We start from the raw sequence: 15979 nt of genomic DNA on the forward strand, positions 1-15979 counted from the left end.
CCCATCCACCAAACCAAGCTGGGTAACAATTAAGAGGTCAGATACTGCCCTCAAACTGTAGTGGAACTTCCACTGAAGTCAATGGACATTTGTGGGTGTAGATGGCCTAAAAGTTTGATTTGCACTCAAGTCAGATAAGCAAGTGTAATCATAGGGTTTTCTACTGCTCTCCAGCTATTCTTTTACACACCTCCTACCCCAAATAACTATCTGTCCAATGACTATGAAGAGGTGTTGGTGCTTTGTCTGGAACAAATCAGGTCACATTGGTTTTGTTTGTTTGTCTTATCTTTTTGTGTTGCCCATGACCTATTCTCTATGTCTACCTCCATAGACAGTGTGGCATATGCACCACAGGCAAAAATTTTCGGTCAGAAAGATTTTTGCATTTCACACCCAGTATTCAGCAGATCTCTGTGAAAAAACAGGGCTTTTACAGGCGTGGCTCCACTAATTAGGTGCCTGGACCCTGGAGAAGACGCCCATGTAAGGTGAGGAGGTGGCCTTGGGGGGAATAGAGGGTAGGGGGGAGAGGCAGTGTGGTGAGAAGGGGTGGGGGTGGAATTTGGGATGTGCAGGACTGCAGCGGCCAGAGAAAGAGGTGACTTTCCCCAGCTCTAGGGCTGCGGCTGCCGGGGAGACACCTCCCCCTCCTTCCCAGCCCCAGCTCGGGGGCTGCTGCAGCGGGTAGAGAGGGCACATCCATCACCTTAGAAAGGTAAGACTACCGATATTAAAATATGAGTTGTGCGCTTTTATTTGTAGAACAAAAACTGTTAATTATTAAGGGTTTTTTTTTAAATAGCGCTTTTATCCAAAGTGCTTTACAATAGTTAGCTAACGGTACAAACAACATTTGGAAAATTCATTAAGTGGTTCCACCAAGACCCTCAGCAATTTCCAAGTGGTCCGCGGAAACAAAAAAGTTTGAGAACCACTGATATAAAGTATTTGACAGATGGGGAACTGAGGCACAGAAAGATTAAGGGTAGGATTACCAAATGCACTTAAGGGACTTTGTAGCACAGATCCCATAAATCACTTGCACAAGATCAAAAAGGGAGGTCTATGGCAGAGCTGAGAAATGAATGCAGATCTTTTAAGTCTCAATCCAGTGTTTTAACCATAATACCAAACGTCTTTAATAGTTTGAGGGAACAGTGTCTCTCTAGCTGGAAATCATTTTTTTTGTTTTTGTTTGTTTTTTTAAATTCTGCACAGAAGCCTACAGTTTTAAGATTAGACTTATTTTATGATATCTTAATTATTTTATAACAACTGTGCCTAGTATTACTTAATGTGAAATATTTGCAATTATTTTTAATCGTTTGTAATATGAGAATCCACAGGTTAGGAAAAGGGGCAGAATGTATATAGTGCTGCTCCATACTGATAATGCATAGTCTTGAAAAATAGCGGGGGGCGGTTTGGTTTTGTTTATTGTCCATTTGTTGAAGAACCTCAATGGGATATCTTGTTGAGAACCATATAGAACTGGTTTTGCCAGGTAAGCTTGGGGGCAAAAATAAATATTCTCTATCTGCTCTACCAGTACCCATTCACCTATTCTGCAATATAAAAAACTGCATGTTTCTGCTTTGTGAGATTTATAACCCAGTTTCTCGTATACTGAAAATGGAAAACCACCATCACAGCAACCATCACCGCAGGCCATTATTAAGCAATAAAACAGATATGACTTAGCAAGAGATGATGATATGAAGATGATCTGGGAGACCCCCCTGGTAACACAAATACAATCTTAAGAATGCTGGTGGAATATGTCATTTTTTACACGCAACAAGGGGTCAGCAGGACTCCCAAAGATCTAGTATGAAATGAATTACCCTTTTTAAATTTTTTTCTTAATTATAATCAGAATGCCATGCATCATTGGTAAGTGTTAAACATCATTTTGTACCCCCGAATTTGGTTGTTGAGTGGTGCACCTATCGAACAAATGCAACACTTCTGGGTTTTAGAATGTGAAAATACAGTCAACTGACCTATTGCTTCCTCTGCAGCACTCCTATAAAGGCTGTTGGTAAAATAAACTTATGTTTTTCATGTTTGTCTTCACCTGACTCCCATCAGAAGGCTCTAAAATAAAATCCCATTATTGTCTGACTAACTGCAATTGCAACTCAAATTAAAGCTGCAAGATAGCAGATGAAAAGCTTTGCCAGCAGCTAGTTGTGTTCATCGAGTTCAAAGGTTGCAGACTTAATACACAATAATTATAATGTACAACATTCCTAGTTCTCTCTCTTTTAATATTTATGATGCCTTTGTGGCTGGACTAAAATACACTTAATTCTTAGTGACACCTAATCATTCACACAGACCTGATCACCATTGAATTCAGTCAAAAGATGGTCACTGCTCCTGCAGATGGCTCTGCTATTAACTACTTGTTCCCCTCTATGGTACCAGAAATTGAGTCAATCAATTTTCAAAGCCAAGGTTTGAACCTCAAGAACACAAGAGCCTAACAAAAGTAGGGCATTAGCATGCTAAGCCTGCAGAGTGTTTCTCTCCTCATAAACAAAGAGCTAAAATATTTTTCCAAGCTTCTGTAGTTCACAAGCATAGAAACACAGAAGTACAAAACCGCGATGGGGGGGAGTGGGGACGACACACACTGTATTTAGGTAGATAGGAAGTGAGAAATGAATTTACAGCTATGGGTCTCAGAATAAACCAGAACCGACTGCCATGACTCTTCACCGTCCCTGATTTTTAGGGATCTCCAAACTTGTATTCAAGCACTCCTTTTGTTTATCAATCTTTGTCCCTTGGTAAAGGGTGGGATTGAAAAGAGCTGAAAGCAATGTTGTTTTGACTGTGTTTTTCAGAGACTGTCCCAAAAAAGTGTTGTCCTTTACCTTATAACAATATGCTAGAATTCAGCAGTATTTTACTGCAGTGTTTTGGACAAATATTGTAGAATTGTGGAGCGGGGTTGTTTGCTTTTTTGTTTTTAAGACTGCCACTAATTTGTATGCATATGTGCTTATCGACTTTCCTGCCTTCCTAAGAAAAGAGAGATCTACTGAATGAATTTACAAGTTGAATAACTGAGCTGTATTAGCAGTTCACTGTGGACTCAGAGGGGCGGGTTAGTACTGGCTCAGAATACACACATGGCTCTCTCAGAGTTGCTGCAGAAGGCGTGCAATTCCAAAATACTACAGCTACAACAGGCTGTAGTATAATGTAAAATAATCTTCAACGATTTACATAAGGCCCAATTCTGCATTTCTTGAATACCTTAAATTTCCACTGAATTCAATAGAAGTTTGAGGTGCATAAGGAATGCGGATCACGCCCAGGACACTAAGGTATTTTACTGAATATATCCATAAAATTGCCCCTTAACATCAGCCTTGATTCCAAGCATCACGTTATGCAGGACTTTACCTCCTAACCATGCTGAGATTAAAGCAAATATTGAGGATTTAGAACTAAACTCAACCTGAATTATTCACTTCCTAATAAAACTATAATAGTAAAAATTGCCTAGCAAACCTACAAACATTAATTCAGAGATCAAATAAATGCTGAGATATTGACAGAATAGCTGTTTCCACCCTAATATACACAGTATTCACACTCTTAGAAAAGAGACTCATCTTCTAAGTTTTCCTTTACAGCGAGAGACCATTCTTTGGAAGCAAACACCACAAAGTTTTCAGAAACAAAGTTGGGGGGGAGGGGGACCACAAAATAAGTTGGGTACAGAAAGAGGAAAATATATTGCATGTTCCTGTGTGATGACTTCAAAATGCAAAATACATAAAGTGTATTAATATGCTGACATATTGCACAAATTCAGTAAGACCCAGGAGACCGACAACACACTGACTCTATATTTATGAAGAGCAGGTATCTCTATTACATTAGCTGCTTGCAAATGTACTATTTTTCTATTTGATGGATTAATTTATTACAGGATTTATGACTAACTCCCATTTCAATAAGCTCTGCCACACTGTTATGCATGCAACCAATGGCCAAATTATTGCTCGTCACATTTCTGTAAGGAAGATTTTAGATAATATAGTTTATCACACTGAAGGTTACTATTTTTAAACAACAGATCTTAAAGGCAATAAAAATGACTACAATAATTCAGTTTAATGAATGGGACACTTGCATTGCTCATTACATCTGGGCCATTGTGCAATTCATTGTCCCTGAAGGATTACAAACAGCCTAGTAAAATTATTCCTTTAGAAATAAAACAGAGCAATCTCATTCTGTAGCAGCATTGCCTTGACTGGGTATTAGAATACAGGAATGGCTAAGGATGGGTGATTCCTGAGTGGAAATGCTCTCAGACTGCTAAAGGGAGTAGATATTAATCCTCTCAGCTGGAGGTAAGGTGCTTGTAAGTACTCAGGCAAGATCAGGAATTATAAGGGTGGAGAAAACAGGATATAGAACAATGAAGTCCCAGAAAGTAGTATAGCAAAATTTAGCTGCTAGAAACAATGATGCTGCTAAATCAAATCTAGCTGAGCCTACATTAAAAAAGAATTACAAAAATAAATCCATTGGAATGCTCGGATAGATAAGAAATCTGGAAAGAAACTGGGAAAGATTGTACATGAGAAGATAACACTCCAAACATGGACATATGACTCAAATCTCCTGCTAGCAGGCATGGATGATATGTTTCTCTCTTTGTAGGTGCATAATAGTCACAATGCCAATTGATAGCTAGCTCTGTGATGTTGTAAACACATTCTACATATTTATAAGTTCAAATTGTGTGCAAAAAAGGTAGAGATGCCTGAGCAGGACTTTAAGCATAATGAGACAGTCAACAGATATTTGATACAATATAAACTTTCATTTTGTTGAAGAGGATATGTATGGTGATAATGGAAGGAGATATGCTGGATGCACAGACAATACAGATGGCACAGACAGTGCACAGCAGTTCATGGTTTAAAAAAAAAAAATCCAAACACATACACACAAAGCCAAGAAAATACTACAAATGCCCACAAAGCTTCCCCTGTGTCTTCAATTTTTAATGATTGTGCCAGATTGGGGGCGGGGGCGGAAGGGGGTTGAATCTAGTCTGGTCCATTAACAAAACACAGCTGACCTAAAAGGCCTGCTCACCATTAAACTATAATCATCCCAGTGCCTTCAGTAGTGAACAATTTCAGAAACTCCACATAGATTTTCAAAGTTAATAGCTTTGCTCAGTTCCAGTGTTCAAATACTGCTAGAGCTGTGGGAAGAATGCAGAAAGTATTTGCACTGCTTCATTTTGCTGCCTTTTAATCACCTGTAAACGGCTCTGTTCTGCATTTCTTACTCCAGCAAAATTCCTATTCGCAATAATGATATGCATCCTTTCTTGATTGGTTTTACCTGTGTCTGTTAGAATAGTATTATAAATTAAAAGTCATTTTCTTCCTAAACCTATGTCAAATTATTAGTCTCCCTTTTTTTAAGGGTTTTCTGCACCAAAATGGTGCAGTTCAGATGGCAAGTTTCAAAACAACAAAATGTCCATTTACCTTCTTAAAAGCTACATTACATAGCCATATTAGGCCCACATCCTACAAACAGCCATACTCATTCTTAATTGTACATACTGTGTGAGTAACACTGAAGCCAGTGGGGCTATTTACCCTTTTCATAAAATTACGCATAATTAAAGTAATTTTTTGCAGGATTAGAGCCTCAGCCACTAATTTCAAAGGCTTCCTAAGTATGTTAGTCTCAAGTTACATATTGTAAAACATGTTATGGTCATATAGTGTCCTTGCTATTTATGTGTAAATCTCACTGACATCAAAGAGGGGATGGGGATAAAGGGCGTTATATGATACTTAATACTTACTATGACTATAACCATTGCCAGCCAAAAGAAAGTATTATGTAGTGGTTAAAGCCCAGGACCGTGAGACAGGACACCTTAGTACTGTTCCCAGTTCTGCTATTGATATGTTCTGTAGCCATTGGCAAGTCACTTCATCACTCTGTGCCTCATTTTACCCAGATGTAAAACTACTGTTATTCTAATTTATTAAATATACAGCACTGTACTGAATGTGCTCAGTAAATACAAATCTTTACCTGAAAACAATCTATGGACTAAAATACAATATGGTAAATCACAGAACAATACTAAACAAGAGAAAGTCAGAATGGGTGATCTTGATGGATCTGAAGTATCCTTTGAAGGAAGAGAAGGAGAGCAGGAGACTGTCCCATGTGTAAAGTGGGCTAGGGAGCATGGAAAAGGTCCAGAACTGGAGAAGAACCAAGGAGTGCAGCCACAAAAAGTTTAGACATAGCATAAAGAGAAGATGGGAGGTGTAGATAGAGACTAGAGAAGAATGTAAATGGGCACAGAGTTGCCTAAAGCCTTAAAATGAGGGTGAGTAACTTGAACTTACCATGGAAGGAGTGATGGAAGGAGTGTGACAGCTGCTGAAGGGAATGAAGAAGTGGAGATACATGGTCAGAGTAGTAAAAGAGGAAGATGAGTGGCATTTTGGACGGTCTGGTGGAGAGAAGTCAGTAGTTGGAGGAGGAGATTTGAGACATGACCAAGGCACAAACAAGGATTTTGGCACTGGAATGGAGAAAGGGAGGCAGATTTTTTTCAGAGATAAGAAAGGAAAATGTACAATATTTGCAAGAAATAGGCTGTTGGAGGGAGCAGGAAAAGATGACATCAAATATTAGTGAATCAGCCTACAGAACTACATGCTGAGTGAAAGGACAAAGTACCACTTGGAAGAAACTATAACACTGGTTCTCTATAAATGAACTTAAAAAAAAAAAAGAGAGAGAAGGATAGCTTTACAAACACCTTAGTCAGTGGCCTCTGTTTCTCATGGACAATTTCAAATTGTTACTTTATGCTGCAGTTATTCCTACTCCAATTATTGTGTGCAGAAACCTGCTCCCACAAATAAAAGCAAACTAATGGACTCGACATATTAAAAACAGCATCCCATAAAAGCTTATAAAGATCAGTAGCCTTCCAATCCTCCTATGCCATCAGTAGAATGCCATGGAGCTCAAAAATAGTTTCACTTATTTATCATCATGTTCTGGGACAATCAATCAATGAATCTATTCATTTTAATGAATATAGCTGTAAAAATGATCATCACAACACTGGTCAGAAAGTAAGAGAATCTAGTGCCAAATGAGAGGTTATTAAATGTAATCACTTTATAGGTATGAAATGAAAGCATGATGCATGAAAGCATGTGCACAATGACAGAAAGATTTTCCATTGTAAAGCACTCAGATAGCTGAATGCTCCATTCTCCTTAAATGTATAACTTTGATGGTAGTTAGCCAGTAGGGTTTTTAGAGTGGTTTTATGCTACCTGTACTGTGCCTTTATTTCTATTTAAATAATAATAGAAGAGACACTTATACAAGGTTCTAGGTGTCCTAAACATAATGAGTACTAGAACAAAACCACAGCAGCATGAAAACAATCATTCCAACAGGAACTCTGCCAGCCAACCATCTACAAAAATGCTCTTCATCCTTCTGGGAGCACACCCTCAGCCCTCTCCAAAAACCCTGTCAAACAGATATTTTTTGACAGTATGCCCAGAAAGTCACTGAATTCAGGCTGTTTTGGAGAAAGCACATTTCAGAGTCCTGGAGTTCACACACAGAACAGCAAACCCTGTCTTATGAAAAGGGTGATCCAGCTCAAGTGCCTTTGCTGACTGTAGCTGCGGCAGCATGGCCTGGTGAGAGAGGCTATACGTGAGGGGGGCCGGTCCCAGTCCATTCAAGGCTTTATAGGTCATAACCAACACAAACTCAATTTAAAAACCAATAGACAAACAAATCCCAGAGCACTGGCATCGTATGCTCCCAGTGTGATGCTCCACCCAGTAAGTGATCCACTGCATTCTACACCACCTTCAGTCTCTGAATGGTTTTAATGGAAGTTAGGCACCCAACCTGCTTATGGACTTTCATAAATTCCACGAGGCATCCATCTGCATCTGTGTGTCTAAATTCCTTTGTAATCCTGGCCCTTAGTCTCCTAAATCATGTATGTGCTTCTGAATTTTTTATATTTTTGGCTCAAATAACTGATCATCAAATATGCCAATATCCACATGTGCCTCCCTTGCCACTCAATTAAGGACAAAAACAGAGTCCATGGGACATCGTTTATAGAATTCAAACTGTGGGGAGCACTTGGAAGAACAGGAATCACAACCTGATTTAATTATAGCCATGCAACAACTGGTACTTTGTCCTGTTGTGTACACTGTACTACACAAAGGGGAACATTACAAAATTAGTGGATACATTCACCAGATAAGGCAATGGTCCCCAAACTTTTTATGTCGCACCCCCTCCTTACCCGTAATCTAATCTGTCCGCACACCCCCGGGAGCCGAGGTGCGGCTGGGAGCAGAGCCAGGGCTGGGAGCTGGGACAGAGTCGGGCGTTGAGATCAGGGCGAGGAGCCGAAGCCAGTGCCTCGGCGGGGGACAGGGACGGAGCCAGAGCAGAACTGGGGGTAGACCAGGCTGGGTGGCACTCCTTCCCTGCCCCCTATGGGGGATGGCCCAGGCCCTGCCATACACCCCGAACGTTCCTCCACCATTTGGAGACCACTAAGATAAGAACATCAATCCCCTTGCTTAAAGTAATCACGTGTATACACCAGCACTACACCGTACCATTTCAATGCTCATCAAGGAGGTATGAATAGGATGAAATTTAATAGTGAAATAGTGAAAAGTGCAAGGTCATGCATTTAGGGATTAATAACAAGAATTTTTTGTTAAAAGCTGGGAACGCATCAGTTGGAAGTAACAGAGGAGGAGAAGGACCTCAGAGTATTGGTTGATCACAGGATGACTATGAGCCGCCAATGTGATATGGCCATGAAAAAAGCTAATGTGGTCTTGGGATGCGTCAGGCGAGGTATTTCCAGTAGAGATAAGGAGGTGTTAGTACCATTATACAAGGAACTGGTGAGACTCATCTAGAATGCTGTGTGCAGTTCTGATCTCCCATTTTAAGAAGGATGAATTCAAACTGGAACAGGTACAGAGAAGGGCTACTAGGATGATCCAAGGAATGGAAAACCTGTCTTATGAAAGGAGACTCAAAGAGCTTGGCTTGTTTAGCCTAACCAAAAGAAGGGTGAGGGGAGATATGACTGCTCTCGATAAATACATCAGAGTAATAAATACCAGGAAGGGACAGGAATTATTTAAGCTCATTACCAATGTGGACACAAGAACAAATGGATATAAACTGGCCATCAGGAAGTTTAAACTTGAAATTAGATGAAGATTTCTAACCCTCAGAGGAGTGAAGTTCTGGAACAGCCTTCCAAGGGGAGCAGCAGGGGCAAAAGACATATCTGGCTTCAAGACTAAGCTTGATAAGTTTATGGAGGGGATGGTATGATGGGATAGCCTAATTTTGGCAATTAACTGATCTTTGACTATTAGTGGTAAATATGCCCAATGGTGTGTGATGGGATGTTAGATGGGGTGGGATCTGAGTTACTACAGAGAATTCTTTCCTGGGTGTCTGGCTGGTGAGTCTTGCCCATATGCTCAGGGTTTAGCTGAAAGCAATATTTGGGGTCAGGAAGGATTTTTCCTCCAGGGCAGATTGGCAGAGGCCCTGGGGTTTTTTTGCCTTCCTCTGCAGCTTGGGGCACGGTCACTTGCTGGAGGATTCTCTGCACCTTGAAGTCTTTAAACCATGGTTTGAGGACTTCAATAACTCAGACATAGGTTAGAGGTTTGATACAGGAGTGGGTGGGTGAGATTCTGTGGCCTGCGTTGTGCAGGAGGTCAGACTAGATGATCATATGGTCCCTTCTGACCTTAAAGGGTATGATTCTATAGTTGCTGATTCTCCAGCAAAATACATTGAACAAATTGCAATATTTTACATTCAGAGCAGGATCTCACACATTTGGGCCAAATTCTGATCTCAGTTACACTGAAAAGTAAATCTGGAGAAATTCTACTGAAATACACAGTTTTAGTCTATACAGATGTAACCAAGAGCAAAATTTGGCCAGTTCTATATATTTTGAAAATGACAACTTTTTCTTTTACTAGAAAACTGTTTTGAGGTGGTGGGAATGGAAACAACAAGTAGATCCACATTTCAAAGAGAGAAAAAGAGATCCATGGCAATAGTATAATCTCATCAGCTCTCTACATAAACTACTCAAACCAAAAACTTACTTTGTGGACTCTACTATACACTGGATAAGTCCAGGGTTGAAAATTACTGCCCACATTCATATGGAAAACTGGGAAAATTAGGGACAGATGAAGTCTCCCCTACATAAATCATCTAGCTAGGGAAACTATGAAGATATTATACATTATGCCAGCTGTCACTTGAATGCAACAACATGCAGATTTAAAAACAACATTTGCTTTTTGCTGTCTGGTGTCTAAGTACTTTGTGACATGGGTCAGAGAATGAAAATCTAGGCTTTAGATCAACCTGCCTCCTTTGACTGAATACACGTCTCCCATTCACCATAGCTTTATTCAATCTGAAATTGCTACAAAAATGGCTTTCACTAGGTTTTCAATGTTATTTTCCAGCTTCAGTGTATCTTTACATGCTATTTCTCCCTTTAGGTTTTGGATAGGTTATATTAAAGTCATGTTCATGCTTCTATTTTATATGAGGGGATAATTAAATATGAAGGGCCAGATTTTCTAAGTTTATAAATGTCCAGTATGTGCATGCCAATTAAGTATTTGCACATGCACATGGGCAGGTCTGAATGCACACAAATACGTGATTTGCATATACCCCTAGAGTACTAGCATATGTAGATGCAGAGAGAGAGAGAGAGAGAGATGAAAAGGGACACAGACTGTGGGCCTGATTTTTATGGGTGCTTAGCACCTACAACTTTAGAGTCAGTGGTACTGTTCAGTACTTCCAAAAATCAGCCCCTTCATGTTTTATTGCTCTCTCTTACCCTTCATATGCCACTTGACTTCTAAGACTGTAAACTCCTTTGGCCTGTCAGAGTTTGCTTTTAGGTATGGATACCACCTAACACAACTTGTGTGTATAAGAATACAATGATAAATAGTAATAACTGCCCACACCTAACTTTGAAAATCTGAACCAGATTGTTATAATGTAATGTTATCACTTAGAAGACCATGCACAAGTTGAGACTCCATCCAGTAATATTGACTGCATAAGGGAAAATATAATGTCTTTACTATTACAATTGCATTTAGTTATAAAATGAGGCATGAGAATATTCTTTTTACTACTAACTAACTGAAAGAGACACCAAAAAACACCCCAAGTTATGCATGTTGAGTCACTATGAAATGTACCAGAACAACAGCCCTCTGGACTAAAGGACTTTATTTAACATAAGAACGACCACATTGGGTCTGAGCAATGTCCATCTAGCCCAGTACACTGTCTTCCAACAGTGGCCAATACCAGGTGCTTCAGAGGGAATGAACAGAATAGATAATTGTTAAGTAATCCATCCCCAGTAGTGGTACATGGTTCACCACACTGCCTCACCAATGTTCCACACTACAAACCTGGGGCGTTCTACAACCAAGGTTGTAGACGATAGCTCAGACACTATATTGTCATCTTTGACTGCCTTACTGATATTATCAACACAAGTCTCAAACAGGGAGACAGAGTCAGGTATGTTCTTAAAACTGGGATCTGGACTAAAAGTCATAAGTTAATTACAGACAGGCCACGTACCTCAAGATGGCCCTTTTGACAGTAGCAACTTTTAGTCACTGCAGACAAGGCCTGAATTCCAATCAGTAAGTTAAGAGCTAAAATGCTTACTATCCCCATTACCAATCCCCTGATTTATCCATTTCCTCCAGCTGGAGCACTTCTGTGATGACTTCAGATGTCCAATGGTAGCTGATGACATTTTTTTCCCCCAGGGTGAAAAAATATAGGCCTAGATCCTTAGCTACAGCTAAGGAGCAGATCTGCTTCAGGGACATGTTATAGAAAGATATTATGGGCTGGTCTTTCACCATTTCTCAAAGCACCTTGAGTTGCTCTAAGTTATGTCAGCTACCTATGGCTTCATGGGACCAATATGGTAGCAGAGGTCCAGTCGGATTTAGGGAAACCCAGGCCATGCCCTGTTTTCCCCAGCAACACTCACCCATTACAGACCATTCTTCCTAAGTTTGATTCCTGGAAAGATACTGGAACAAATTAGTAATCAATTTGTAGAGGATAAAAGGGTGATAAGTAATAGCCAACATGGATTTCTCAAGAATAAATCACACCCACTCAACCTAACTTCCTTTTTTGACAGGGTTACTGGTTTACCGTAGGAGTGAAAGCAGTAGACATGCTGAATCTTGATTTTAGTAAGGCTTTTGACACAGTCCCATGTGACAGTTTCATAAGCAAACCAGGGAAATGTGGTCTAGAAAAAATTATTAGAAGATGGGTGCAAAACTGGTTGAAAGACTGTACTCAAAGAATAGTTATCAGTGGCTCTCTGTCAAGCTGGGGATGTATCCCCAACCTAAGTCACTGATGCACTTTTGTGGATTTAGGGTAAAATTTTTCATCTAAGGCAGAACTAATTTGAGGCAGAATATGCTAGACTTCTAATTAACAGTCGTGATGATAGAACATTCCTATTAACAGCAAAGAATATATATTTTATTGATAGTGTGTGTGTGTGTGCGCGCGCATGCACACATATCCACAGATTAACAGTGCACTGTGATTATGTGATGTTAGTAACCACTGTAAGTCTGTCTCTCCTGAGAAACCACTTAAATGATGAGTTGGTTACTGGCTTTAGGACAGTAACTTTATTTCAGGCTATGTTTTTTTGTAGTGAAAAGTTCCAAATATGTTTCACTCTTACACACAAAAGGTCCATACTTTGCTCATTTGACTCACTAATCTCAACAGGCATGAATTAGGTGAGCAGGATTTGGCCTGAACTACTAATTAGCACAATTATGAAGAGAACATTACATACAGTCAATACATATCTTCCCATTCTTTTCTGGGAGCACATATTTGGTGGGGTCTGTCTTTGGTGTGCTACTATTTAATATTTCCATGAATGACTTGGATAATAGCGTGAAGAGTATGCTTATAATATATATTTGTGGATGGCACCAAACTAGGAGGGACTGCTAGCACTTTGGAGAGCAGTATTAAAATTCAAAATGACTTTGGTAAATTGGAGAATTGGGCTGAAATCAACAAATGAATTTCAATAAAAGACAACTGCAAAGTACTATATTTAAGAAGGAAAAATCAAATGCACAACTACAAAATGGGCAATAACTGGCTATGTGATAGTACTACTGAAAAGCATCTGAGGGTTATGGTGGATCACAAATTGAATATGAGCCAACAATGTGGTGCAGTTGCAAAAAGGCTAATATCATTCTGGGGTGTATTAAAAGAAGTTTCATATGTAAGACACGGAAGGTAATTTTTCTGCTGTACTTGGTACTGGTGAGGCCCCAGCTAAAGTACAATTCAGGGAACCACATTTTAAGAAGGCTGTGGACAAATTGGAGAGAGTCCTGAGAACAGCAACAAAAATCACCAACGGTTTAGAAAGCCTGACCTCTGAAGAAAGGTTAAAAAAACTGAGTATATTTAGTCTTGAGAAAAGAAAACAGAGGGGACCTGATAACCGTTTTCAAATATGTTAAAGCTATTACAAAAAGGGTGGTGACCAAGTTTTCTCCATGTCACTGAAGGTAGGACAAGAAGTAATCAGCTTAATCTGCAGCAAGGAAGATTTAGGTTAAATATTAGGAAAAACTTCCTCACTAGAGGGATAGTTAAGCATAGGACTAGGCTTCCAAGGGAGATTGTGGACTCTCAGTCATTGTCTAACCTGTTCTTAAAAACTTCCGAACACCTGTCAGGTATGCTGTAGGTATACTTGATGCTGCTTCAGCGTGAGGGGCTGGACTAGATGACCTCTTCAGGTCTCTTCTAGCCCTACATTTCTATGATTCTATATAGAGAATAGAATATATATTGTATTTATATCTTGCATTCCTAAATTTTAAATTATAAATTTGACTTTTGCTTTCCATTAAGTCAGATCCTTGGTATCTTGCAAAAGCTCAAATACAACTTTCACTTTAGCCAGATTCTTATACCTCATTTGCAAAATAAGCAAGCCTTTGCATATATTTCACAATCTAACTTTGTAAATTATCTTTTTTTCCCAGTTAGTTAGTTAATATAATTAAGACTTAGCTATGTTCTTTAAGAGTTCTTTAGGCAAAAAACGAATATAATTGGGCAAAAAAGCAGCAGCATTTCCTCTAACAGTCAAGGTAATCCCTTCCCCATCTACTCTTGAATGTTTACTAAAAATAGATTTCTAAAAATTGCTTTTTAGAAATATCAAGGTTGTGGGGAGTAATCCTGGTGCTGAAATTATCCTTAGATATTTCTTTATTAGAGACTTTATATTACATTTCAGTAAGTATGATACTAAAATGGAAATATAAGAAAAGGATTTGGAAGTTAAAGTCACAAAAATGTATTCACAGCCTGTTTAACAAACTGCACATTTTGTTACTACTCTTCTATTATTTGCTGTTACTTCCTATTTTGTCAGAATAACTTAAGCCCTACCTACAATATTATTAAAAATGATTTTTCCCAAAATGATTCTTTGCCTTCTTGCCACTTCTATAAGAGGATTTCTGTAATTTTTGGCAATATCAATACCATATTGTGCTATGTGATGTAGAATTGTTAGTAGTTCTTAAAATACATATTCTATAACCATTCCACATTAAATCCTTTCATTGAAATCACTACGAGCTTTGCATGGAGACTGAAAGCAAAATATTGCCTCCTTTTTAGCCTCTTAAAAAAAAATCTGTTTAAACATTTACACCACAGTCATCTGTGCACTATCAGAATAGTTATTAAAATCATCACCACCACAATATAAAGGCCACATGTGGTCCAGATTCTTTCCTCCTTTCCCTGAGGCAGCTGAGGGATTTTCATTTTCAAGAGTTGATACAATGAAAGCATATATTCTGGCATAAATTAAGTCATATCAGCATTAGAGTATCTTGTTGGATGACTGACTTTTTATTAAGGGTCTGTGTAAAAGTCCCATTTGCATAGTACTAATTTAGAAATTGCATTGCTGCCCATTCAGATTAAGACTATATAAAAGAGAAAGGATTTATTCACAGAGAAATGAATAGTGTTATGTGCATATCATCCATAAGAATACTATAAAGTTCTGTATACGCCCATTAACATAAAAAACATGCAAACTAAATTTTCACTGAGAATCAAATGGGATTATGTGGAAGGATACAAGGATACATCCTGTGCTAAAATGAGCTGGAATTTGTTTATCTCCATATAAGCATTTTATGTTAGATACTATGTGGCCAACTACCTAGAAAGAGAGGCTCATGGAAGATCATGCTGTAGAATGAAAGCAACTGAGTTCAGTTTCATATTAAATGCTATTATTGCCTTTTCCTTTAATAAAATTATTGATTAACTACTATTAAGCAGGGAAGTAAGCACCGGTACTTCACCAGCTGCTAAAATGTGATGCTTTATTTAATGTTTATTAAGGGAGAATAGCTAATTGGGCTGTCAGTGAATCTTACTATGCCTGAGGGAGTATATATATAAAAAAGAGCAGGCTTTCATGCTATGTTTATTGTTGATTTAAAACAATATCACAGTGAAGGAATTGGCAAAAAAACAAGTCTGAACACATGTGGGAGGTAAAAGCGGAAGTCCACATTAAATTCACTAAAAACCAAACATTGTAAATGCCAGTTTCACACAGAAGTATCAGACAGGAGCATTCCCCTCCCTCATAAATTTTTCACAAAGCCAAATTTAAAAGCAGTTTCTGAATTATCCTAATTATGCATAAAACTGATTGCACTTTAGGGGTCCCAGAAGATTTGGT

The 15979-nt window shown here is 38.8% G+C and overlaps 1 protein-coding gene across 25 annotated transcripts in view; it reads right to left on the bottom strand.

Moving 5' to 3' along the window:
• The window catches only part of GPM6A (glycoprotein M6A), a 335818-nt gene that overhangs the window by 194460 nt on the left and 125379 nt on the right, over window positions 1-15979 (bottom strand). For 3 of the 25 annotated variants that reach the window (XM_065596655.1, XM_065596656.1, XM_065596654.1), the window contains one exon: window positions 6423-6601. The exons of the other annotated variants lie outside the window; for them this stretch is intronic. In XM_065596655.1, coding sequence (XP_065452727.1) covers window positions 6423-6519 — 97 coding nt within the window. In that variant the 5' untranslated portion in view covers window positions 6520-6601. The remainder of the gene's footprint in view (window positions 1-6422; window positions 6602-15979) is intronic. 25 annotated transcript variants of the gene reach the window in all.

This window comes from Chrysemys picta, chromosome 5 (assembly GCF_011386835.1).
Source record: "Chrysemys picta bellii isolate R12L10 chromosome 5, ASM1138683v2, whole genome shotgun sequence".
Taxonomy (NCBI): domain Eukaryota; kingdom Metazoa; phylum Chordata; order Testudines; family Emydidae; genus Chrysemys; species Chrysemys picta.